This window comes from Lethenteron reissneri, chromosome 20, assembly GCF_015708825.2.
Source record: "Lethenteron reissneri isolate LAM-NWPU_2019-01 chromosome 20, ASM1570882v1, whole genome shotgun sequence".
Lineage (NCBI taxonomy): Eukaryota > Metazoa > Chordata > Hyperoartia > Petromyzontiformes > Petromyzontidae > Lethenteron > Lethenteron reissneri.
The window spans coordinates 2,946,347-2,974,053 of NC_083798.1; the positions used below are offsets into that span (position 1 = coordinate 2,946,347).

At 43.3% G+C, this 27,707-nt stretch overlaps 1 protein-coding gene across 8 annotated transcripts; it reads right to left on the reverse strand.

Annotated features, from left to right (window-relative positions):
- Nucleotides 1–1,434: 1,434 nt before the first annotated feature.
- On the reverse strand, nt 1,435–24,682 carry LOC133344592 (cytosolic 5'-nucleotidase 3-like). Of its 8 annotated transcripts, none has more exons than XM_061554591.1 (10): nt 24,518–24,618; nt 16,927–17,016; nt 12,292–12,390; nt 9,773–9,842; nt 8,941–8,987; nt 7,211–7,296; nt 6,538–6,627; nt 4,833–4,995; nt 4,241–4,441; nt 1,435–3,284 (listed from the first exon to the last, which is right to left on the reverse strand). In XM_061554591.1, the coding sequence occupies exons 1-10, from the start codon at nt 24,548–24,550 to the stop codon at nt 3,129–3,131; spliced, it is 1,035 nt and encodes a 344-aa protein (XP_061410575.1). In that variant the 5' UTR covers nt 24,551–24,618; the 3' UTR covers nt 1,435–3,128. The 8 variants fall into 8 exon arrangements, with proteins under 8 accessions (XP_061410575.1, XP_061410576.1, XP_061410580.1 ...); XM_061554592.1 differs by lacking the exon at nt 16,927–17,016 and adding an exon at nt 22,739–22,813 and having other exon boundaries at nt 24,518–24,574; XM_061554596.1 differs by having other exon boundaries at nt 24,513–24,564.
- Between the last annotated feature and the right edge of the window lie 3,025 nt (nt 24,683–27,707).

Consider the following 27,707-nt stretch of genomic DNA (forward strand, 5'->3'; position numbering starts at 1 on the left):
CTTTTCGCTATTTTTATAATGACGACACGTCTACAAAGAAACGCATCTCCTCAAGGTTACGGGGTATGCTTGGATGAGAGATGAGATTGAGATGCAATTTTGTTGTTGGAAATTAGATTTTTGGATGTTGAGGCCAAGTTTTAGATTTTCTTTAATATTTTCAGATTTAAATTGACTATATTGCATTATGAACTAAATTGTATTATTTTAATGATGTAAAAACAATGAATATATTTTCTTTCTAATATTTGTTTCAAATCATTTTTTACGTACATTTGTTTTATTTAAAACATTCGTGACATACCGTATTGCCACAAGCGTGGAGGTGATGCCATATGTGACATCACTTCCTGCGAATGATTGGAAAAATTGGGATGTTCCGAAATTTCGTAAATTGTGCCCAATACTCAAATTGTTCAGATTAATAAAAACAAAATCAAGAACATCCCTGAAATGCACACACACAAAATAGCATTTGGTGGACAGTACTCATTTACACTGGTGGCCATATTCCAGGGGTGAAAGGTCCATATTCCTTCTTGGGAGACGAGGTGCAATGATGACCGACGATAATCACCCAGAAATGTCTGTCCGTCCCGCGCGTGACGTCACTCCACATGTGGCCCACCTCCCTCATCAATATTCATGAGTGGGTGACGTCACTCCACATGCCGCACCACTCCACAATAACCATGAGGGGGTGACGTCACTCCACATGCCACACCCCTCCCCAATAATCATTAGCGGGTGACGTCACTCAATAATAATGAGCTGAACAATTTTTCTATTGAATAATTCACATTTACTGTAATATCCACCCGTCCTTGGACGGGCAAAAAAGCTCGTGATACATGAATTATTAACCCTCAAAGAGTGATATCTAACCGCCCCCACCCCATCTAACATTCACTGAACAGCACGAAGTACGGTCAAACAACCCACATTACTTACGTAATGTGGATTGACAAAGGGCTGTATAAATAACGATGGACTGAGTGGACGCGATAGAGGACGAGGGTTTTGACTGTGACATGGGGGCACTCACGACAGAGGCGCCCTGGCCGCATGCCATCATCATGGGATCCATGGAAGCATGAAAACCACACCATGCACTGCCACCTTCCGGACTGCTATCAAATATTAACTAAGTATTCTAATACAATCCTAGATATTATAATACAGTCACCATCATCACCACCACCACCACCACTGCCGGATGAAGGCATCCCCGATCCGTCGCCACCTCGGACGACCCCACAACGTGAACATTGTCTCCAAGAGCCGAGCGCGCACCTTCCAAGCAGATCCATCACTCACCCACTGGGGGATGAGGAAGATGCCGGCAGGAGATGCATCTTGCTGTGTACAAGCATCTGGGCGAAGTCATGGGTGGTTGTTCAGGAAGGCACGAAGAACAAACATTCACGTCACCAATGCTTTGAAATATTTTTTTTATTTGTAAAAGTCATGTCTGGATGAAAAAACATGTTTAGATTGTGCATGTTTTAAAAACAATCAATGCCGATATCAAAATGACGTGATTATGTCAGCTGTCCACGTACTTTATGAATAACGCATTTCAGCCTGTTTTTTTTTAATAACACGTACAAGATGACCGACAGCTGCATGTGGCGAGAAGGGAAGAGTTGGCCCTCTGGACAACATTCGTAATAATCCTTGAACAGTACCAGGAAGCTTCGGAATTGGTGACGACACAAACAATACTGAAAAGTGCTTTTCCATCAAATACACTGCAGGAAATTATCGAAAAAAACTGCCCCCTGGTGTTTTGTCTGCTTTATTGCAAAATATCGTGCTGTGAATTAACGAATAACGTAACAGTGGCTGCTATAGACAGTTGAATCGAAATCTGTTTAAAGTCCAAGTGAACGAGACCCGGGTCCAGTCGTGGAGTTTGTGTGCCCACACTCCACGTGCTGACCAGTGCAAGCCAGAGGGCGGAGTGGGATGGTCGAGATCACCAAGCTCCACTGAAGGTAATTATGGCCGCGAATCAAACTTGGGTTGCCAGGTGCACAACACATAGCTAAGTGCGCGAACCACTGCACCACCACACCGCCACATTTGTTTATTGCGATTTCCGCAATATTGTAATTATAAAAACGTATTTTCTTACGTAATTTAAATACATGTTCTAGCGTTCGATGCATTCATAACAAGTTATACTGAAAGTGCAAACAAAATACACGACCGTGTGGTTTCCATACATCGTTTTAGCTTGGACTGTTCAGGTAAATTAATAGATTTTACACAGCCGACGGTCCTTTAGAAATAGCATCTGTAAGCAAACAGGTCCGAAGTGCGGGACAGATATTAATTTGTGTCACAATAAAAAACACGGTGGTTTTTATTCGACTGGTAAAAGTCACTGCAGAAATGTATCCCATCTGAACTTCACACAGAGCCCATCGCTGGCAGATGAACTTGACCAATATTTACCATCACCACACCCGAGTGCTTATTTTAGAAATAAACGCCTCCCAACTGCCTCCACCTTGGATTTCACAGTCTCAGCAAGTGCAGGTTGTTTGACTATGCAATGAGTGGAAAACAATGGCAGTGGTTATAACGCAAATGTCTTCATCAATACTGTGCTGTACTGGCCAAAATGAACACCACACAACACTCCCGCAACGACTGGCTCCGATGCAATTTCAGCAAAGGCGCATCACTAAATACGCAAGAGTGCTGCATTCCGATAAACAAAACAATCAGCTGCACAAGTGACCATTGCGAAACGCAACGTGAATCCGTTACTCCGACACGATGCAGAGGCCGCCCCTGCCAAACCCACCCACGAGGCCAACCAGACCTCCATTTAGCTTTGCGTAGGTGTTAGTCTTCATTAACTTTTCTTTTAAAAATATCACGCAGAAATAAACATTGCACCAATGTATTCATACATTTAAAAGTGCATCTAAAAATATTAAAGAAAGCATTGTGCGTTTCAGTTGTTGCAGTTTTCTCCTCTGTACCGTCAAGTGCATCAGATTGCATCAATAAACGTGACACCCATAAAGTCTGAAAAGGTTAAATGAAGTATTTCAATATAATATTAAAATAAAAAAACGTGCAAGCAATAACAATATTAATATTATTACTGAGTACTAGACGATACTGGGCGTGTCGCTCTTCTCCCCCGCCCAGTCCGCTTGAGTGCGTTTCTGCAGTTCCTCCAGGATGCTGTTCACCAGGTCCAGAGTCTCGTCACGGACGAGAACGATGTCATACAAGTCCATGTACTTCTCCAGGCTCTCCTCCACCTGCACCCGCCACACGCACAGCGCCGACCATTCACAAGCGGCACCCCGCAGGCAACGCCGCGAGGGCTGGCGGTGGGGGGATTTCCTGCAGGAACGATTGCCGCACGAGTCGCCCGATTCTTTCGTGGGAATGCGACTTGGACAGGGATTCTGCCAGGTTCGATTCGTGCAATGGATCGGGATTCTATTTATTTGGTGTTAACTATAGTCTGCTGAGGCAGGTCATACCCAACTGTTACTCCATGTCTCCCACAAGGCAATTAGGGACGGTGACAGCTTGCAGAGGCCTTCATCCAGCAGTCTCTACATCATGGTTGATGATGATGACGGTGACGACGACAAAGACGATTCTCCATACAGCCAGGCGGCACGGTGGCTGTGTGGTGCAGCGGTTAGAGCACTCAGTTCAAAAGTAAAAGTTTTCAATAAATTCGATCGTGGTTTCACCCAGTGCCACATCCCCCTGGGTCAATAAAATAAGAACCACTTCATGAGGTCAACAGTGATTGCCCTATGGGTGGCTTAACCCCTGTTACAAAAAATGGCTGTGTATGACAGAAGACTGCAGCCCGACCTTTATTTGAGAGGAGGACATCGGTCAACACAGCCTCTGCATGCACAAAACAGCAACCTCGTCCATAATAAAGGATTTGGGTTAGACCGCTTAAATATAAATGTGTCGTTAACACACCACGACCCGACACAGCAAATTAGTAAGGTTTGTCACGTAAATAAAACTTGCCAATTAGTTACTTCAGCACACAGCTGTATTGGAGAGTAAACCCACAACATTTACAATGGGAGTACGACGTTTTGCTGGCGATTACAACCAGCTTGATCAGGCGATTTGCCAGAATTGTGGGCTTCAAGTAAGAGCCGATCCACACCTACAACAAGAACGAGGAGGGTAAACGACACATTTAGATTTCCACGATCTAACCCCCCCTCCCCCCCACCTTGTCGTTGAGGAAGCCGATGGTGAGTTTGTTGTCGACGTGCGGGACCCCGTCTGCCATGCGCACGTCACCCATTGAGTCGCCCATCAGGATGACGTTGGTGCAGTCGCGCTGTCTCTCAAAGTAGCCGGCGTTGGAGCGCGCGCTCTCGTTCTTGTTGTAGGTGTGAATCAGCTCCCCCTTGAAGCCTTGCAGGACGCCCTGCGAGACGCGGAAACACGACGACGCACCGTGGACGATTCGCACACCGAGTCGCAGGGATTGAGCGGGATCCCACCCGGGGCGTGACGTGTTGAAGGCTCCCATGCGATTAACGACGAGCGAATTAAGTAACGGATTCTGGATGGTACTTCAATCAATTTGCAGAGTTTTCTACAGAGCTCGTTCCATAAAAGCCACGCAGCGCTGTAACCGACCCGTCATTCGCATTAATAAAATAGGCAGACTATGCTTTCTTTGCATCTCCGTCTCGCCACGTGAATAGTACAAGCATGTTTCCCACATCCCATCGGTGACACGGCCTTCTGGAGGATGCATCATTTTAGCCGCATCGACTCAACACAAGCTCGCAGCGATCGCTCGGTCATCGCACCTCCTCGTTGAAGTCCATGTAGTTGGAGACGATTTGCACGTTGGGGCGCATGGCGCCCGCATTGTTCAGCACGTGTTCCAAAATGTCCCCCACGCCGGCCGAGAAGATGAACACCGCCACGTCCAGCTGGTGCAGCGCTTCGAAAAACCGCGTGTGACCATCCCTGCGCAGGGGTGGGAAGCAGACACCGTTCTAGCTGGGATGGACTGAGTAGTATGCGCGCAGGGCATGGAGAAAGCGGGGCACTCCGATGCTGGGTACGCAAACAAGCTTTTTAAATGGAATCAATGCGACCTTCGTAACTTTCATTTGTGTTGGGTATTTGAGAAAGCCTTGCTGATTATAAAGATAATAAATAAAAATGCAGCGATGGTTATAGGGACTGAACTCTCAACACGGCTGAGTTATAGAGTACGTCAGTGAAATGCTCGTGGTCGCTCCCCATTCACCATCTCACACTGACCAGTGCGGTAAAGTAAGATCAAATAACCCCCATGTCTGAAATGACTTGCGGAGGCCTTCACCCTGTGCCGAATTGACAAAGAGCTGAAAATAATCAAATAAAGAGAGGAAAGCGTTAACAACATCAATGGAATCTACATCTCCTTTGAAAAATGGGTATAAAATAAATGCATGTCCTTTTACAATCGATGTATTTAGGACACAGTGAATAAGGTAAAATAATTTCTAGCTATATAAATGGAGTGATTTTAATACTACACGGGAACTTGGTGCCTTATTTTCTGATACATATGAAGTTCTCTATAACATGATTCACCAACAAGCGATGTCACGGACACACAGTGACAGCATGATTTCAGTTTGGCACAACTGATGCCATTGTAACAGGACCATATGTTCTAGCGGGCATGACATTTTTTTTTATTACGATAGAATGGCACAATACATTGGATTATCCTATCAAAAGAATACACTCAAACAGTATGTGTACAAAGTCTCTGTGAACTGTTGTTGTATCCTCACTGATTTGCAAGCCAAATCATACTGAAAGTCCAACCCTCTGTGCACGGTACAATGTTAGTTTCCTTTCCACATATCATTATATCTGACATTTAAAAACATGCGAACAAGCATAGGAAATAATTGCCGAACAGACAACATGCACACTTTGACGTTTCTGCTGATCTACAGTAATGAACACGTTACTATTCTCTAGCTCTACTCTGAACCTTGGCATGCAGGCAGAATGAAAACGCAAATGTTGCGAGTGAAGGAGTGCTTTCGCTCGCAATGCACGTACGTTGCTGCAGCGCTAAATGTGGGCGGGCATGTTAACGGCCACGTGTAATGCTTGCAGGCACTCTCTATTTTTAGAGTGAAAGGGTGTAACGGTACATGGGGATCGGCTTTTCCAGTCTTCAGTTTTCCCTCACTACACCGAGCTTCCCACGGGTGGTGGCAGAGAGCAAATAAAAAGTAATGCGGTCCCGCCTAATTCGTTTGCTCTCAAAATCAGAACATTACTTTAGACTGGAGGATTCCAATGAGCTATGAAGCTTTTTTCACAGATGTCCACCCACCTTACCTCCAAAACAATGAATAACTGGTGGAGGACAACATGGCTGTCAAAGATCCAATGCCCGTTGGAGGAGCCACTCCAGTTACATTACATTCTGATCATGCTACACATCACTGCTGTGGCCTGTGAAGCTGGGAGGGTTGGGGTAAGTGCGTCGATGCTTACCGGAGCTGGATATCAGACTCTTGCACCACCTTGGCCAGCTGCTCTTTTCGGATTTGCATGTCCACCATAAGGTCGTGGGACTTTGACCACCTGCGCAGAAAAACACAAACGCTAATTTTTGTGCAATTGATTGGATTGCGCTGGGATCGCTCCATGTTGATCACAGGCAATTTTTCGAGGGAATAGTAGTCAACAAAAAATACAACACCACTCTGAGGTTGACACAATGATTACCACTTTGTGAGAATTCAAGACCGGCTGTCCTGTGGAATGATTGCCAATGTTTACCAATGATGCAGCACAATAACGGAGTGGAGCACCTTCCGACATGAGTTTGATCAGGGGTATCGTCGAGGGACTCGACTCGTGCACTTTTCCATTCAATATTTCAGGGATCAAAACAAATCGAGGAGGTTATGGGAAGGTTCAGAGGCACGACCGGCGTCAATGGTATTGGTTGTGCGCCTGCCTCTTCACTGCGAATACGAAAGAGTAATGCCCAATTTACAGCTTTTCGTGGGCTCCGACAGTTCCTTACAGAATTACCGGTTAGACACAGAAGTTAACCCATCAATTACACTGAACAAAAAGGAGACACAACACAATTATATAAGATGCATAAATACGATTAATACAGCCAATCGCGGAGACTTTTATTTTGTACAATACATACCAATTAACCATGAAAGGAATCTTTTCTTCAGCAGAGAGATTGGGGTTGATCTCAATGGGGTAGAACTTTGACTTCAGTGCAGCCATCTGGGGGAAACATTAAATGTTTATAATGCAAATACGATGTTCGGCAGTCACAATTCATAAACGTAAACAAAGATGGCATTCAAACAATAAGCAATTAATCAGACTTGGGGGCATGTGTGAAGTTTGTATGTTATCTCCCCCTGTTCTGGATGACTTTCCTCCGGGTTCTCCAGATTTGCTCACATTGAAAAAAAATACAATATCATTTTTATTGGCCAAAGATCCCAATGCTGACAAAGTATCTGCCAATCAGTCTCTTTGGTTATTGCACAACAGCAACATAAAAAACTTGGCAGGACTCTCATGAAAACGAGTCCTGAGGCTCAGTTTGGCTTCCCCGATTAAAGCATGCATGATAATTAAAAAAAACAATCATAACCACAATAATTCAGTGCTCTGCATTTGTGCTAATCACAAAACAACCATTTTAGATTTATTATAAATGAAATATCTTCAAGTGATATACAGCAGTGGGATGTAAGTAATGAAAACAGCGGGTGAAATAATAAACAAAAAAAATGTTTCTTCACATATCAACTAAATGTTTCGAGTGTAATGGCCTACTGGCTTTGCAGACCGATTATATGCAGCAGACTACGTTTAAGCAAGCATACCATGTTGATTTGTGTGTGGAACATGGTCCCATGATTGAAAAAGAGGGCTATTGCCAATAACACGACAACGCAAGCAGTGTTTGTTTAATGAGCCCAACTCTGCTGATGGGACCCAGAAAGTCAAAACCAAACCTGAATTTGCTTCCTAAAACAAATGCTGTTGGATAATCTTGACTTTGAAAACCAATAGGCAGGACTGAAAACAATTCATTTATAAACGAAACAATGGATTTGTGCTTAGTTATGTAATTACCTATGTTCCACTAACATGCATAGCGAGTTTCAATAAATAGTCACGTCAGTGATGAAGATGAAATTATGTCAAATAGATGGCAAGTCTTCATTAAAAAATTGAATCAACAACACTATCATCCATAAGAGGTTTTTTGGGTTAGATCGCGTAAATATATAAATGCGTCGTTAAAACCCGCCACCACTTGATACAGACAACTAGTAAGGGTTGTCACGTAATGCCAATACGTTACTAGTACAGCACACCGATGTGTTGGAGAGCCAAGCCACGACATTTACAATCTGAGTACGATGTTTCACCAGTAATTACAACTAGCTTCATCAGACGACAGCCAGATTTGTGAAGTCCACCCGTTTCGTTCCTTATATAGAGGCATAGATGTGGTGAGCACGCTTCTGCGTTGTATATTTTCCTGTTATAAGACAATGAATGGTATAACCACAAATGCGGTGAGTTTGTCTTGATTTGAACTGTGATGGCAGGCATGCATACGCAGAGTAGAAGCGATGTATCTCGAGGAAGCTGTTGAACAGGAAGAAAATGCCAGCAATGCGGACAAAAAGCGGGCAGAAATTCCACACAACAGCAGCAACAGTGCGGAAGGTGAAAGGTCGACTTGAGCGGTTTGACTGGTTATATCATGAAGAGGGTTACTGGTTACAGAACTATACAGGATGGGGAGGTTAAAAGAGTTGCATTAGCGAATAAACTTAAGATGGAGGGAAGCACGTGAAATAGTGAAACGTACAAAATCATCAGGATAAAAAGTGGACGTACCTGTTTCTTTATTTCGTCTGTCATTAGATTGCAAGTCTCAATTGCATCTGCAAAAAAAGGGACAAAGGAATAAAATATAAATGTCCAACCGGACAAGTACAGGCGATTAACTACACACACATTCACGACTTTTATACAACGCCACCATGGATCGATTTATTGCGGCAGAAACCCGATTTACGACGCTTCTTCCGACACGACTCGGAACACATTTGAACAGTCAGTCTGGTTTCCGACGTGACTTGGCGCGGAGCTTTTGTTATTCGAGTGTTTTTGTGGATTTTTTACCGGTTGAACCCTGAAAAATATGGCTCATAAAAAGGAGTGTTTCTACTGCTTCGACCGTCTATGGGAAAATACGGTCCAATATACGACGACGGAGTTTCCAGGAAGGCATTGTGACATCGTAAAGGCGGAGACCGCCTGCCTGTATTGGGTTAAAACGACTTGTATGCATACCCGTCAACCCGAACGGTTTACCCGTCGTATTCTTGCACATGGAAATTGAGTTTTCAGGTCCATACGGCGTACAGCCGTTTTCATCCGGGCAAAAACATGTTATCTTTGCCTATTTGTTTGTGTTTCTCCCTTGTGATGGGACTTTGTAGGATGAACGTTGAGGTTTATAAGGGGCACGGGGTGACAACCGAGATGTGAACTGGTCTGCAATGAGGTAGGCAGCACTGATAAGGGGTTGACAGCAATGTGTATGTTTACATTTCTTTTGCGCTGCACCACAGCCAACCGTGCCAATCGTAGGTGCTCAATGTTCAACAACAGCAGCTGAGCAGCGATGATGGGAGCTGTGCTTGTTGACAGTGCACCCACTTACTGTGGCAAGTCGAGCACCTCTTTCCATTGTTGGAAAACCTTGTCAGTGTCATGTCAAAGTCTGTTATCACCTGTGAATCATAAAAAAACAGGGGTTTAAATGTGTGTGGGGACTATCGTGAAAATATGCAATGTTTTGTCATCAGCCACGTGAGGTTAAACGGTGTTCAACCCACAATCGGAAGGGCTGAGAATTCAACTCTGTGTACAGTGCTGACCGATCCCCAACTTACCTCCTGGAAAACCCATTTTGTGTGAAGATAAGCAGATGGTGGTTCAAATGAGATGCTGGCTACTGCCTTTGGAACGTGGAATTTCCACCGCTGATTTATGGCTACCAACGGAGATGAGTGCCCACCATTTGCATACGAACAGGCTTTTACTTGCATAATATTTTCGTAATTGTTATAAATCAAATTATTTAGATGATACGGAAGGCGCAAAATGAGTTGCTCAAATGCACCCAGGATCTCAGAATGTCTCATTAATAGCTGGTGCTCAGACAAGTTGGCTCAAAAGCTTACTCATGATCCCACTCGGCCATCGAGCTACTTCAGAACGATGTATAAGGATACAGAAACATGTACATTGCACATATGCTTTCAGCCCAACATTTGGCACGTCAAGTTACAGAAAAACCTTCTCCGGGCCACACATTTTAAAAAGCTACGATTAAAGTCAGTGTGCGGACCTCTGTTGCGATGGTTTGCAATTTTTATTCTGTGTGGGGTTTTCTCATTATTTGCAGATATGAATAAGTATCGACCTCTTTAGCCTTGCTCTCTGGAATGCAGCTAGACAGTGCGTCAATATTCACCCGAGCTCGTGGCTTGCAAAACAATACCACACGCCCCTACATGTTGCCGTCTCTTCTTTACATAACGTGGTTGTATAATGAAGAAACAGAGCGGTTGTTTTGTCTTAAATAACACAACCGATGCTTTAAATGGCTGCGAACTTGCACAAGCTATAAGTACGACGGTACATTAGGAACACCACTGTCAATATGTTTTTATAACGATTGCTATATTTCCTCTTTTTCACCTGGAGATGAGCGAAACTAACAAAATCAGGGGGCACATGATGAAGAGGAACTTCAAGTACAAAATTGTCTTTTAAAAGCCAAAGAACATCCTCAAGCTATTTATATACATTCATAGACTTCAAAAAGACGTACAAAAGATCTTAATGGTTGATTATGCAGCAAGCCATTGCCGCAGAGTTAAAATATGTGCTGAGCAATAGAACCTGGACCATAGCTGGTTTATGGAAGAATAATCTTGACTTTCAGAAGCCATTTCTCTGATAGACTTGTGGCACAAGCGTCGTCTTTGGTTCTTTTGGTAAAGTCACGTAGATTGAAAATTAATAAATCGCGACGTTTTTATCGCAACACAAGCAACCGTCATCAGGTGAAACAAACACAGCAGCAGAACTGCTGACGGTTGCTTGTGTTGCGATAAAAACGTCGCGATTTATTAATTTTCTACCTACGTGACTTTACCGAAAGAAGCAAAGAGTATAGATTCCTGCAGTCACGAAAGCTTCAAATCAAGATTGACACAAGCGTAGTGTAAAAAACCAAGCAACTAATCGCGTCACATGTGACAAAGGAACGAACAGCTCCCTGTCAAGACAGATGGGGGCCTTCCTTGATAATTGGTTCTTTACCCTTCTATCTGGCAACAAAACTGACACCTTTTTGCAAGGAGTCATGTTTGCATAGACCGCAATACCTGCAGTCATAATACAAACAAAAGAACATAACTCTGATAATGTGCACTGTCCTTGAAGTTGATTGGTCCACACCCGAGACAGCTTTCCTTCGAGCCTAGTCTCATATGGGTTGGACCAGATGACGCCAAAAGGCGCCTTTTGGCGTCATCTGGTCCAACCCATATGAGACTAGGCTCGAAGGAAAGCTGTCTCGGGTGTGGACCAATCAACTTCAAGGACAGTGCACATTATCAGAGTTATGTTCTTTTGTTTGTATTATGACTGCAGGTATTGCGGTCTATGCAAACATGACTCCTTGCAAAAAGGTGTCAGTTTTGTTGCCAGATAGAAGGGTAAAGAACCAATTATCATATTTTTACTGGCAAATGAGGTCCCCATAGGGGGCCTTCCTTGTTCACCGTATCCGATCGGGTTGGCTCGTGGTCAAAAGCGATTCAGGTTGTCCAGTTATTCCATAGGGATGAGCAGCCACTATGATGACGACGATGGGGATGGATGGGTTTATATCCACGGCTAGGAGGTTCCTCGGCAGTAGTTGCGGAAGGTTTTAAACTGATCAAGTTGTGCGAACGAAAATGCCGACAACATAATTAACCGGGAAGTGTTGGCAAATTCATCCACGATTATCCATGCATCTTCACATGGATATGAGGAACAAAAGTGTTGATGTTTGGATTGATATAGTCACAGAAACATGTCAAGTAAAAATGAGGACAACTCTTGTATGGCCACATTTGTCAACACTTGTCAGAGCATTGATTGAGACGTGCAATGGTACATTACCTGTAGCTTTTTGGGGCCACCACTGATGAGGCAATCCACGATCTGTTGCACGCGTGCTGGATCCTTCATGTGGACCTTCTGATCCGCAAAAGCCGGCATCTGCACAAAACAAACACACAACCGTTAGCAGCACCACACCCCCAGGCTCCCATGGTCAATGACGTTGTTGCTGTAAGCTCGTGTGCTCTGAGCAAAGATTGTTGGATCAATGTGTCACATTGATTTGTAAAACGTCCTACTGTACAATATTGTGAGGTGTCTAGCATGCATGCACCGTGATAATCGGAGGTACAGGAAAGTATTCGACAGCACCACACAGAACTGCTTTTTGCGTTTAGTTTGTTGACCATCCCCCACTCCAGCAATGAGCACGGTTGGCTACGTACGGTGCGAAAGAAGTTCAACGTGCATACGTGAACCCGTATGTGCAAGCCTCTGAGAGTGTTATCCACTGTTTTCTCAGAGTACTTTGGGTTTTCTCACACGTGCAAAGCACTCCTGTGAGTCAAGCACTCTTACCACATTACCATCCGGCTTTAGCGCAATACAGAACATATTAATTTACAATACACATTCATTTCCCCTCATAGTTTCGATGTGTAAAGCTGCCTAGCATATCATGCCTGTGGTGTATGTCAGGTTGCAGGGCACACACTTTAGCTGGGCCATTGTAGTTGCTTAGCTGTGTTTAAATATAGAAATTAAATACACAACGAAACAATTTTTTGATTGGCAATTGTAAGGCGCTCTTTAAACAAGATATATATTTAATTATAAAGCACAAGACTATACGGTAAATGTGAACAAAGAAGGAAGATATTTCAGCGTGCCATGTTTTTTTGGCAGTCTTATCAGTCCCATAAAGGACCATCGTGTCCTCGGACATCAAAATAGCAGAGATGCACAGATGCAGTAGCATCAACATTCTCAACGAGTTACGGTTGAATTAAAACGGATGACAGGTAGCTGAGAAACAATGTTTATTCTGCAGGTGAAGCTATTGGAAGTGGCATTCATAATTCAATGAATTTCCATTATTCAGCTGTGGCTAGTTTAATTAAAATTGTGTATGTTGGCGATGATGTGGTCAAACAATGATTGGCAGCCATAAACCAAGAGTGGAATTCTACGCTCCTATGGCAGGGCCATTACACAGATAGGACAACCACTCTTCCAACAACCCAGCTGGGTTACGACAATGTAATACAATTGTTGCACCTTGCGAATTAAGACGGGATCTTTATTAAAACCAAAACAATACGACAGCCATGATGAACCCCACAACAGGAACAAGAGAATCAATAGCCACTATCAATACTGTACGATGGAACATACGAATGTCACCTATTGGTGGGGGAGCACGACTCAGGCCTGGGACACAGTTCTCCAACCGAGAAATGACAGCTTTCATTACACACGAGGAACTTATGGTAAGCGTAGAGACATCATTGTATTTGTGCATCATACTGGAATATGCTTGCAACACTGCATTTGGCACACGTAAATTGTTGATTAATTATCCGAAGGTATGGGCATAAAGATGCTCAGGTAAAATTACAATGGGCATGTTTAAATGAGTTCAGGCTTCGAATAATATTATTATATATGTTCAATAAAGTACAACACTCTCATGGTGCTAATCTCTCATTAACACTGCTGTTGTGCGCATATGCGGGCATGATACTCTTATGCGGCGACGGAAGCTCATTCATGCTAATCTCCCTCCCTAATCCTCTCTCTCCATAATCTCCCCCATTAACACAACTGACATGCTTACGTCCGTGGATGGAATTCGTTTCCAGCTCAGACCCCGCTTGCTTGCCCATCGCCACGTATATAACCTCTTGTTGTAACAGCTCTCTCGCTGGTTCAGCAGTTCCACTGCTGGATGAATTTTTTTACGCCTGAGGACGACCGCTTGTGTTGCGATCGAAACGTCGTGATTTACTTTACCGAAAGAACCAAAGAGTATAAAATACAACACATTTTTTTTTTTACAAAATCAAAGTTAAGGTGGTGTCCGTATAAAATTAGGGTGGGGCATTGCCCGTCTCTTGTTCGCAGGACATTAATCATACAGAATCGGAATAATTATTTATCCTGGAGGAATCCGATGAGCTATAAACTCTTTTTCACAGATGTCCAGTAAGGGTGAGTCAGAACGTTATACCAACAAACAATACAAAAACACAAATAAAACTAAAATATAATTTTTTTATTTTACCAGGTAAAGCCCACTTAGGTATTAACTTAACTTTCAGAAGCGACCTGGCCAACAACTGTTGACTTCCAAAAACGTTGCACTGATGTATTGATCCGAGTGGAACCCCAACAGGTTCAACTTAAATATGTCCCATTGCAAGTCACGTGCCATAACCACAGCACCACTCCGCTAGAACCAAATAACACTACTGTAAACTGCGACAAAAGTTAAAGCGTATATAAACTTTTTACATTCACATTAAACATGTCGTGTGCCATATTATGTGGTTACTACGAATACTCGACTCACGTTTAAAGGATTGAAGGCACCCCGACTCCAAACGCAGAGGAAATGTAAGTTAATCGTTACACTGCCCAAGCTGAAATGCTGTCAGACTGCTTGCGCAGCTACTTATATGGGGCAGCAACAGAACACAGGGCGGAGTTTAATGGGGAAAAAAAAGAGGACTCAATCGCACATTCCCATGAGTGATCAGAGTCGGGGAAAGGTCGAGAGACTGGGTATGCATTTCTGAGAAACACTGATAAGTATTGGAATTACACCAGCTTTGGTGGCTGCTCTGGAGAGAAAAGACAGCTTTTTTTTTTGCTTACCAAGATCTGCAATATATTTATGATGGATATCACACTTACCACCAATAATATATATAAAGTATATGACAGAGTCCTTGGGGCTTTTTTTCAAGAGGGTCATTATATGCGTGGGAGGAAACCAGAGCCCCCGGGGAAACCCACCTAAGAGGGCAACACTCGATCCCCGTACAGATGGAAACCGATGGAAAGTTAGAGAGTGGTTAGTGTTTATTCGAAGCTTGTTTGTGTGTGCCAAGTGACCCATAGTCCCTGGAGGTCCTATAAAGTATTTAGTAGGTCGCCCTGCTTTCCGTAAAAATGTACTGGTATAAATCCGTGGACTAAAACACGTCTAAATCGACTGCATTCCCATTAAATAGTAACATAGCACAGCTGTGAATCGAACATTAAATAACGCGAATCCATAAGAGGTTTTTGGGTTAGATCGCGTAAATATATAAATGTGTCGTAAAACCCGCCACCACCCAACACAGCCACTAGTAAGGGTTGTTACGTAAACAGAACGTGCCAATTCGTCACGAGTCCAACACACCGGTGTGCTGTACCAGTGACAAATTGGTATGTAAAAAAAGTTTCAGTTTTGTTGCCAGAAAAAAAGGGGAAAAACCCTATTCTTATATTTTGGTACTGGCAAAGGAGGTCTAATGATGATGGCACGTTCTGTTTACGTGACAACCCTTACCAGTGGCTGTCGGGTGGTGGCGGGTTTTAACGACACATTTATATATTTACGCGATCCAACCCAAAAACCTCGATTATGGATATTGGCCGCGAAAGCCTTTGTGTTAAATAGCGTGAAGTAGAGATGTAACAATTCAACAATGAAAATAGACTGCTACGCTCATTACACGAGAATGTTGTTGTGCATGTAGGAGGCTACGTTCAACTGATATGCTGGTCGTATACAATTGTTTTTATATCACTACTGATTTAATAGATTCATACCACTACAAATTGTATATGAAACACAAGGGGGGAAACAATCAATTTGTGGATTTAAACATGACTACAAATTTTTTCAATTAATGAAATCTAGAGTGGGTGAATAATTAATTCCTCTAATTACATCTGTTTTATTCAGCGAGTACAGGAACAATGAGTCCCAGGCTGAGTACAGATACTCAATGTGAATGTCTAAATCATTCTACATATTTATATTACAAACAAAACAAGTCCGGGCATGCTGAGGACAGTAAATATACAGCTATGGGTGAAATTGAAAGGTCAATGGGCTCAGATGTTTCGATCGCAACACAAGCTGTCGTCATCAGGCAAACGAGTCAGCCTCTCAAGGCCAACTGTTTGTAAAGGTTTGGGGACGGGCGGAGCCCAAGTGTATCAACAGCACCAGGAGCATGGGCGGTGCACGAGTGCCAATGCAGCAACAATGCCAATGCAGCAGAATGCAAATAGAGCAGCACAATCATCCATGCACCACGCTCCACACATCACACTGCTGACGGTGGAGGTTGATTGACAAGAAAACACAAGTCAACTCATGACTCAAAGTGGTTGATACCGAGTCTATAACCTTTATCTCGGTTGAAATTGTCTGTGTCTGTATATATGGATAGCTTCATGAACTAATCTTTGTTGATAGCCAGTAGGCTTGCAAAGTAGCATCGTCTTAGAGAAATCAATTTCGTGTGAGCCAGCCACATTAAAATAATGATCAGCCACGGCAGAAGTATTGGTCCTACCATGTTTCAAATCTGCCTTATGTTCACGAACACGGTCTGAGACAAGTCACTTTTTTTTCCCAAATGTAACGGAGGGGGAAGAGACTCCCAAAAGGATGACCACTCGTATTTGATTGACCTTGAAGGAAGGTGGGTTAAGGCAATCCTTGACCAGGGTTTGAACTAACGACCATCTGATTGTAGGTTGAACGCTCTGCCACAACACCACCTGATTAAATACAAAAACACAAGAGGGCAAACAGTTTTAAAAGCAAACATAGCAGCTCTGCTTGAACAATGTCCCCACATGCGATACACCGCCTGGATTTGGCTTATACACAAATGCTTTGATTCACATTTACTCAGTACCAAGTACACAAGCCTTCCAGGCACTTAAGCCATCATTACTCTAGCACACAGCGAGGGAGGACAACCCAACTGGGAAACAGCCAGGTGCATGGCTGCAGGCGCTATTAATATTTAATTTACTCTGTCCGTTTTGTATTTTCCTGCACGAAATTTCTCACAATTACTTTGCACAGCAGCAGCAACAAGAACAACACAGGGACCAGCATGCACGGCACTCATGTAGCCGTCATCCGTAACTAGCGCATCCCGCTCGAGGGTAGAGTTCTGGCTGGTTTCTGAATTTGTGCCGCTTCCAGTGGGTCCAAAAGTGACACGAAAGTAATTGATTTTTGGGGTTCTATTTGCAGTGTGGATTGGGATGGCTTTTGCAACTCTTCTAAAGCTCCAAAACCAACTGGCTCCTATTGTGTATTTTCAACACTCACAGGCGGCATGTCCTGCAGATATGAGAGAGGGGGAAGGGGTGACGTCAGCACGCACACAAATTAGCTGAAGGTTGTGTGATGCGGGTCCTTGAATCCCTGGGTTGCCTTGCAGTTGAACCCCCATTTGTCCTCTGATTTTCTGTATCAATTTCAGTCAGGGTTCAGGGCTGGATACACCCACTGAGACAGCTCTGGTTAAAGTGGTGAACGACCTTTTGATCGCTCCTGACTCTGGCTCACCCAGTATTCTTGCTTTGCTGGATCTGAGTTCAGCCTTTGACACCATCGATCATGTCATCTTGACTGATCGCTTGGAAAGCATCATGGGGGTTTCAGGAACTGCTCTCCGTTGGTACAGATCTTATTGAGTTTAATTGGGAACAGTTTGTATCCATGGGAGATTTTAAATCTGCTCCCAGCCATGTTTCATTTGGGGTTTCTCAGGGTTCAGTTCTTGGCCCTCTTCTCTCTTGTATTCATATGGTCCCACTCGGTCATTTGCTCTTGACATTTTTTTTACTTGCATACCGAGTCCGACATCCCTTTGTCTGCCTCCATGCTTACTTTGGCGCTGGCTTCCATCAAAAGTTGGTTGCAACAAAACTTTCTCTAATTGAATGGTGATACTCATTGGGTCACCGCACCAACCTCATAAATCTGCACCCTTCAACATTTTGAAAGACGGCCATGTAATCAGTTTGGCACAGGAAGCCACAAATCCAGGGGGCATCTGTGATCCCACAGTGTCCTTCAAGGCTCATTATAAAAAGATCACAGACTTAATTTTTTCCTCTTTGGAATATCTCCCATATCTGATCCCTTCTCTCTGCCTCAGATGCAGAAAAGCTGCTCCATGCCTTCATCTCATCTCGCATAGACTATGGTAATGGCTTAGTCTCTGGCGTGGCTAAGAAGGTGCTGATCAATTTAGAGCATGTTTACACCCGTTTTTACCTCCCTACATTGGCTTCCAGTTTCACATAGAATACAGTTTAAAATCATATTGCTAATTTACAAAGCAGTGACCCATCTTGCCTCAGCCTACACCATTGCCATGCTGCACCCATGTCTCCTCAAGGTCCCTAATATCTGGGGATGCAGATCTTCTGTATTCTCAGGTCGATGTTTCGGTCTATGGGTGACCGAGCTTTTCCCCGTGTAGCCACCAGGCTATGGAATGCTCTTCCACGCGATATCAGAGGGATCTCCGAGTCTGTGGACATTTAAAAACCAATTTTTACACTTGCACTTTTTACATGTTTTTGTTCATTTAGTAAATGATCCTTAAAATGTATTATATACGTTTTATACCGAGTGTTTGCTGCTACTGTCCTGTACAGCGCTTTGAGATCCTTGATGAAAAGCGCTACATAAATGGGGTTATTACCAGGTAGGTGTGCGTGGTGACGTCATCACGCACGTGTGTACGGTGACCTCACTACCACGTGCGCCTGCCAGCTCGGAAGCCAGCCAGCAAAACTTTTTTTGTTTCCAATGGAGAACTGTATAATAAATCCATGCCAATGACAAGTTGGAACTGGCGACAAAAATGCCAATTCATCTCTGCCACAATGACTGTCAACTAGGACAAAATCTCCAACACTGCAAGTAAACTCCAACTTAGGTGGGATGAGATATTTCAAAATTCCATACAGATGGATCGACAAGTCTACTGTACACGTTGTATCGCTGTCGACTGGCCACAAGCGTCCTTGTCTCATGCATGTACGAATTTGCTGCTTTAGAGAATCTCGTTGGATCTCAATGTGTTCTCATTTCGGTTAAAGTGACTTAAAATTCACAATGGTGTCTCCATGCTTAATCCTGAATCAATGAATGGTTAACACTCCACAATCCCTAAGCAGCAGCAACCAGTCAAATCATGGCAACATTACATGATGACAGGCTGAGTCGACCCCAACCAACATGATAATGAATGAGCATATGATTAATTGTCAGACACTGCCACAGTGTCTCAATGCGTCATCATACATGGTCTTTACACAAATGTTTTATTATGTAAAACATATTAATAAAAATTATGTAACAAGACTGTAGTTTGAATGGGCCCGAATACATGTAAAAAATGTTTCAAAGGCTCTGACAACGGCTGCAGTTGCACCCGAAATAAATAATTTTCAAGTGAATTATGTAACGAACTCGATGTAATAAACAGAGGTACAGTATAGCATGGATTGCATAACAAGCAGAGGCGACGTGGAATGCATTTGTGCAGTTATCACTGCGAAACGACGACAAACTCAATGCTCTGTGACAATTCTCAGTTTCAGATTTGAAGCTTTCGTGACTGCAAGGATTCATACTCTTAGTTCTTTCGGTAAAGTCACGTAGGTAAAACATGAAATTAAAATTAATAAAATAATTTATTTATAATAAAATAATTTATTTTAATTAATTATAATTTCATTTTTTACCTACGTGACTTTACCGAAAGAACTAAGAGTATAATTCTCAGTTTCCTTTTGGCAAAGCAAAGCTGTATTGTTTAACACTAGGCCTTCGTGACCAATATCATCCATAATCGTCTGAAGGAACGAAACAGGAGGATTTCTCCACAAATCTGGCTGTCGCCTGATGAGGCTAGTTGTAATTGCTTGCGAAACGTCGTACTCAGATTGTAAATGTTGTGGCTTTGCTCTCCAACACACCGGTTAGTGCTCTACTAGTCATGAATTGGCACATTCTAACACGTAGGCTTTCGCGAACAATATTATTCATAATAAAGGTTTTTGGGTTAGATCGCGTTATTTATAAATGTGTCGCAACCCTCCACCACCCAACACAGCCAATCAGTAAAAAAAAAATGTGTCACGTTGACAAAAGACAAATAGTTCACTACTTTAGCCCACAGGGATGTTGAAGAGTGAATCCACCACAAAATTTACAATTCTGTTTACGTGACAAACCTTACCAATTGGCTGTCGGGTGGTGGCGGGTTTAATTACACATGTATATATTTACACGATCTAACTCAAAAAAACCTGTATTATGGATTAAAGTTGTATTATTTGTCACGGCTGATCACAGGGGGTACACTTGTGCGAAATAACACCACGTCACAAGATGTCCCTAGTTTACAAGAACAAACGTAACAGTTTCAAAAGCAACTTACCGGTTTCTAACAAAGACACGTGAGTCGTTTACAGCTTCCTTTTTAGTGGCAGGTTGTTCAAATACATCGGAACCTATGAACGGCATGTATGCCCTGCAATTATACAGATAGGGGCATAAATTTACTACTGAATGTACCCAACAAGTAAGCGCATGGTGATGCATATGCAGGCAGCCGATTGTTTTAGCTGAAATTCTCTTCTGTCGTTTCATTGCAATGCAGAATTGGCAGAACAAGGATGTTGAATATTTCTCCAGCTTGAGCAATGTAATGTGAATCGTAGATGCCATTTTACTTAAATAGGGTTTTTTCGCTCTCACAAAGTCCTGAAGTCAACAACTTATAACAAAGATCTTCTGTTTTAGTTTCTACAACTACAAAGGTTATAAAATACAATAGTTGGAGAGACTAGACGTGATAATTAATGAACTAAAATCAATTCTTACGCTCATGTGCACTGGATTGTACATGTCATAAGTGGCTATTAAAGATGTACTCGAATTGTACATTAATTCTACGTGATGGCAAAGGGAATTAAAGTGGCTAGACAAACGAGAAGCAATACAAACTAGCCAGTAAAAACGAGACAAAAAGTTAATGTCTAAAGTGGTTCATAACTTAAATTGCCGAATTGTGACATTTCATTGAGTTTTGCAACTTCATATTCATAAGGAAAGTGTGCTTAGAGATCTAATTTTCCTTTATTCGCAAGCAAAATTTCACGCGTTGAAATCTGGCCGACTAGGTTATAGCGTTTCAATCACAATAATAAGGTTATGTGTCGTATCCCAGTTAGAGCTCAACTGCGCCTTGGGTTATTGAAATATGAATCGGAAATCTAATACTTAAGTACCGTAATGGGATATCCCAACTCTAGGATACAGAGTCAAACTCTGGGATGCCCCAATCCGCATTTGAAACTGGATTGGCAAGTGCTCTGAATATTAAATGCTGCTACAGCACAATGATGGTTTTTAGGTGGTGGTCAGCAGAACATCCAGCCATCTTTATCTCCTTAGCAATCATAATAATAGACATACTGTACCAGCCACTGATCTATGGCCAAGTCAATGTTGGGGAACAGTCATGGAGAGGATCAGATATGAGTTTAAACTCGTGTGCACGCTTGGGAATCGAAAACACGTGTTCTGGGATTGCAGTGGAGAGAGTCCTAACCAACGCTCAACTGCCTCTCATAAGACAACACTATTCATAAAAAAAATACGAATACATGCAAACACATGCCAATTACACGACATGTATCGTAGTCTCAAGGTTATAAGACGCTCCGAAAATTGGGATGCGCCTCAAACGTTTACCTTTTATTAATCCAGAGAATACAGTACAGTAATTCAACCAACGATACTGTAACACAAGTCAAGGCCATGACTGAAATGGGTAAACAAAATGTGAAGTCATCTTCGAGCTTTTTTTCTCTCTCTCGCTCTCTGCTATGTTAACGGGGTCTACTCAGTACGAAACCTGAAACGTACTCCCAAGTAAAGCGTCGTAGCCACTGTTATTATAAAAAAAATGCCAGAGAGAAATGTTTGCAATAACCCGAGTAAATGCATGGCCTACATATTTATAATGTAAAGCATTAAGTCGATGTTCAAAGGGGCCGTTCATAAATGACGTCACGCACTTAGGGGGGGGAGGGTCAGACATTTGTGACGATGTGTGACGAGGGGGGGGGGGTTTGAGAAATGTGACGTCACATCAAAATGCGCAACTTTAAACAAATATAAAACACGTTCTACTTAATTAAATATACTTTTTAATAAATGTTTTCTCCTACAACATCAGAGTGCAGCGGCACATTAAATACGCACAATGACAATCGTTTAAAGCGATTTGAAGCATTTTGGGGGGGGGGGGGGGGCAGAGCTTTGTGACGTCATATGAGTGGGGGTCTGACTTTTTGTGACGCCGTGTGACGATGGGGGGGGGGGGGGGTCAAAAATCGTCCAAAATCGCGTGACGTCATTTATGTACGGCCCCAAATCGAAATATATATCGAGTACCTTTGTCTGCACACGCGAAGGGAGTTTCATAGATAGGAGTGGTCCGAGATCCATTTTACAACCCAGACCTACGAACTAGGCACACGCACACATTGAGTACTATTTAGGCGAGGCCGAAAGTGTTACGTGCCAAATCAGGAATCATTGATGGCAACAACAATCTTGCAGCATAGAGTCGTGGCAAGTGATCAATATGCAAAGCAGCTTTACGATGACCGACCCACCACGAGTGGATCTTATCACTGCTGCACCACATGTCCACTCTGTCGACTATTAATACGAATGGCCCAAACTGGTTGTCATCAGTTACGTCTCGTTTCACATGGGAAGGGGTCCACGATATTCATAGCTGCCAACCCGTGCCGTTTACCCCGTATTCTTGTACAGGGAAATCGAGTTTTCAGGTCCATCCGGCGTACAGACGTTTCATTAGGGACATTTGTCTTGTTGTTGTCGTCTGTTTGTTTGTGTTTCTCCCTTGCGATGGGGCTTTGTAGGATGAACTTTGAGATTTGCGAGGGCACTGGGGTGACCAATACGGTCCGAATTGGTCTGTAATAAGGTAGGGCACTGATAAGGGGTTGACAGGTTTGTATATTGGTGGTTACCAGGGAAGTTAAATCATATTAGTCATGCCAAACCAGCTTCGCCGCTATCAGTAATCATCAGTGCCATCCCCCAAGCGTGTACACCACAAGCCGCATTTATTTTAGCCTTGCTGGCGATCATGGGCACGATTGCACAACCGGTTTAAATATACAAGCCGGCTTCAACTATTGCTGGTGACCATCGTGGAGTCATTCTTACAAATGTCAGCCACGATCCAGCTTCACCCACAACTGTGAACCATCAGCGCTACCCGGCGTGACATCAAAGTGTTGTTAAATAAACACAGTCTACGTGGTTCCCCATAAATAAAGTCTTTGGTAACCATACTCGTGCTTTTTCGGTAAAGTCACTTAGGTAAAAAAATAGAAATAATAAATATAGTAATATAAATAAAGCAATATTTTTTTTATTACTTTATTTCTATTATTATTTCTATTATTTTTATTTTATATATATTTTTTACCTACGTAGGTAAAACATAAAAACTAATAGAAATGATAGAAATAAAATAATTATTATTTTGTTATATTTTTTATTTTTATTATTTTATTATATTATTTCTATTATAATTTCTATTTTTTTATTATTTTACCTACGTGACTTTACCGAAAGACCCTAAGCGTATGAATCCTTGCAGTCACGAAAGCTTCAAATCATTGGTAACCGTCGGCGTTACTTGGCAAGGCGCGGCGGGTGATGTAATCACGAAGCGGCTTCACCCGTGCTGGCAATCATCGGCGAGGCCACCACGACGGGAAGCGTTAAATAGACGACGCGCTGAACAACAACAACAGCAAAACAACAACAACGACGCAAAGACAAAGATCCCCCGTGTAGCCTCGTCGTTGTTGTTGGGGCAAGTGCTGTTCGAGAGTAGCACCCACCGTGGCCACGAGAGGTGGACACCACCACGCGCGGCCGCCTTTGTCTCCCCCGTGGGGATGTTTACACAGCACGGCACAAGGTACCGCCTCTGATGAAGTGTCACCCACGGGTTAGGAGGACTTTAAGTGGCCGTCAGCGGGCAATCGAACTCGCAGCGCGCTCCCCATGCACCCACAACAACAACAGCAGCAACAACAACAACAGCAGCAGCAGCAACAACAACAGCAGCTCGAGTGAGAACCCCGACCCGCTGCGACAAGAGCGGAGACGCCACGCGGACCTCACCATCGCCGGCCACGGCGTCTTGGGCGTCTTCATGGCCACCTCCAACACCGCCGCAACCCTGAGGCGTCGGCGACTGTTGACTTTATATAACGGCAGCCTCCGAGCGCTGCGATTGGTCCATTTGCATCACGTGCCGATAATCCACCAATCAGACGCTATGTTTACGTCGCGGTAGAAACTGCCCCCTCTCCACCCCCCCCCCCTTATGAACTCGGCGCCCCCCCCCCGGCTCCCCCCCCCACTCCCCCCCCACGTCATCTAAGCCCCGCCCATAGCCGTCTGTAGCCACGCCCACTTTTCACGTAATCCCCGCCCACGTTTTATATACATTAATTGTTCATTTTTTTCGATTTAAAGCTTTCTTGACTGCAGGGATTCATCTTCTTGGTTCTTTCGGTAAAGTGACGTAGAAGGAAAATAATAAAAATAAAAATAATAAAATAATTCTCACGACGTTTCGGCCACAACGCAAGTAGCCGTCCTCAGGTGAAGAACAGGGCTGTCGGGGAGACAGCGTCTGAATGACGCTGTCTTTCTGACAGACCTGTTATGAATTCATACTCGTGAACCCGATCAGCACGTGCAGATGTAATGATGGCTCGATTCAGTTATTGATGACGTCACCCTGCTGCTGCTCTATATAAGAGCGGGAGACACAGCAGAGCCTCACCATTCTGGCGAATTGCCCGATGATGCTGGATGCAATTACCAGCGAAACGTCGTACTCAAATTGTAAATGTGGTTTCACGCTTCAACACACCGGTGGGCTAAAGCAGTGAACTATTTGTCCTTCGTCAGCGTGACACTATTTTTCTGATCGGCCGTGTCGGGTGGTGGAGGGTTACGACACATTTATAAATAACGCGATCTAAACCCAAAAACGTTGATTATGAATAATATTGGTCGCGAAAGCCTACGTGTTAAACTGGCCCGATTCACATGGGATAAAACACAATTGATTCCCAGCTGCCCTTTACCGCACACAGTACACTAACGAGGCTTCATTATTTTTGATTCCTTTCGTTTTTCCTGGCAGGTCTAATTGAATCGGATGCGATGTTGCTGCCGTGCGTGATCACAATTGAGTAATTTGCGGGTAAAATGTTCCCCTTGTGGGATGGGACATCATCATAACCTGTAGAACAGCGGTCGGGAACCTATGGCTCGCGAGCCATATATGGCTCTTCCAGTGACGGCATATGGCTCCCAGATAATTTTGAGTTGAAAAAAAATAATAATAAAAAAATAAAATCAGTTTGGAACTGATTTTAAAATACTTGTGATATTGTTTAATAATACTGTGTCATTTTAAAGTAAACAGAAATTAGTTTTGAAGATAAATTTCACGGGTCACGCCTGCATGAAGCTCAACCTCACCACGTATGAACCAGACTACAAGGCCATCAGCAAAACCATGCAGCACCAGAAGTCACATTAAAAGTAAGACATATTTAATGTATTATACGTTAAAAATACTATATGGCTCTCGATGAAATATATTTAGAAATATTTGGCTTTTATGGCTCTCCCAGTCAAAAAGGTTCCCGACCCCTGCTGCAGAAGAATGCGGTGGTGGATCATTTGGCTCAAGTAGACTTTGGCGAGGCGGTTAAAACCCCTGTCGTTCATTGCTCCTGCAGTCGTCCAGCCATTAGGTGGAGGAAGCAAATCTGCCCGTGTGTATTTAATATCACATTTTGCATCTGGTTTGTCAAACAGCGGTGGCCAGATTGATGTGATGTTAGGGCATTAGGTGGCAGATTAACGAGCTTTTGTTGCATTATAAAGAGCTTTGCCGGCTTAGCGTTGGCGTTGTATAACTTTGGTGGCTTTGAAGGGAGAATGTTTAATTGGTGATTGGCCAATAAATACAACGTGGCATAAAATGAGGACTTGCTTCGTTGTTGGAGGGTATTTTAGCCTCCAATGAAACTCATGGATGCCTTTGGACTTCATATGCCATATGCTGTAAGGGTGTTCCAGATGTTCTGTGACTTCCTGATGACGACCGCTTGTGTTGCGATCTAAACGTCGTAGTTTTTGTTATTTTCTTTGAACCTATCTACGTGACTTTACCGAAATAACCAAAGAATATGAATTACTGCAGTCACGAAAGTTTTAAGTCAAATTTTAATGTGTAAAATCGTCAGGGCGAATACGTTTCGGCTGTTTTGGGATGTGAATGTGGCCCTAAATCTTCACCCACAACGCTTAATAAAGGATGGTATTGGCATGGACGTTGTGGCAAAAACGCATGGGAAGGCGAGTCGAGGAGCCTACGTGATTATCTAACAAAACATTATATTACAACGGCAACATTGATCGATTGTCTGAGAAATTGATAAGGAAGGAGGATCGATCGGCTGATGGATGGGAGTGAGCACAGCTATAAATAGAAACATGTGCACTTTAAAAATGCATTATTTTTCTTCAGCAAAATACGGTATATGTTTAAATTATTCCGTGAATAGAATGACTTGCCTGAAGGCAATCACGTCTTGCCTAAGGGCAGATCCTCAGCGTACCTTGGACTACAATGACTGTGTGAGGTCGTATCACAAGAGATTTGTTCCTTTCCTTGGCTAATTACGATACAATACAGTCATTCAAAACGTCAAAGTGGTGGAAGTTCCACATTACTATGGCAGGGGCGAGTTTTTCCACAGGGAAAAACAAACACTATTGACTTTCCCACAGTGGTTCCGTACTTATGTTCTGAATGATGGGTGAACTGACCGTCAAATAGGACTTGAACTCATAACCTTCTGCGAGTTAACATGCTCTAACCACAGCACCACTCCGTACACGAAAGAAATCACAGGAGTTACCTTCGAGCACTTGAGCAAAAATAGCAATCAAGATGAACAATATGAGCAGTCGATATCAATATTGGGCAGTACAAGACTCTATCTATGTCACAACCGCGACATGTATTGATAACTTAATATCGAATTGTGCAATGCATTGGTATAGGCAATGCACTGCTGTCTTGAGCAAAACGTTCAAAGTATGCTGAACTTCTTTAGCACCGTACTTAGCCAACCGTGCTAAGGATCCTGCAAGGTCAACTGTAAACCTGTATGGTGACGTGCATATCCACCGTGGTGGAACTGTCGACTGGTGCTCGGCTCAGGTCGTGGCTGAGAACAGAATGCCCCCTGCTACAGGAATGTGGCATCCACCCCGCTGG

Coding starts and splice junctions, on each gene's coding strand:
- LOC133344592 (XM_061554590.1), bottom strand. CDS start 17,705: ATGGGGGTTCAACTGCAAGGCAACCCAGGGATTCAAGGACCCGCATCA. Junction 4,442..4,832: donor ACATGGACTTCAACGAGGAG/GTGCGATGACCG, acceptor CGCGTCTCGCAG/GGCGTCCTGCAAGGCTTCAA. Junction 3,285..4,240: donor TCGGCTTCCTCAACGACAAG/GTGGGGGGGAGG, acceptor TGGCGGGTGCAG/GTGGAGGAGAGCCTGGAGAA.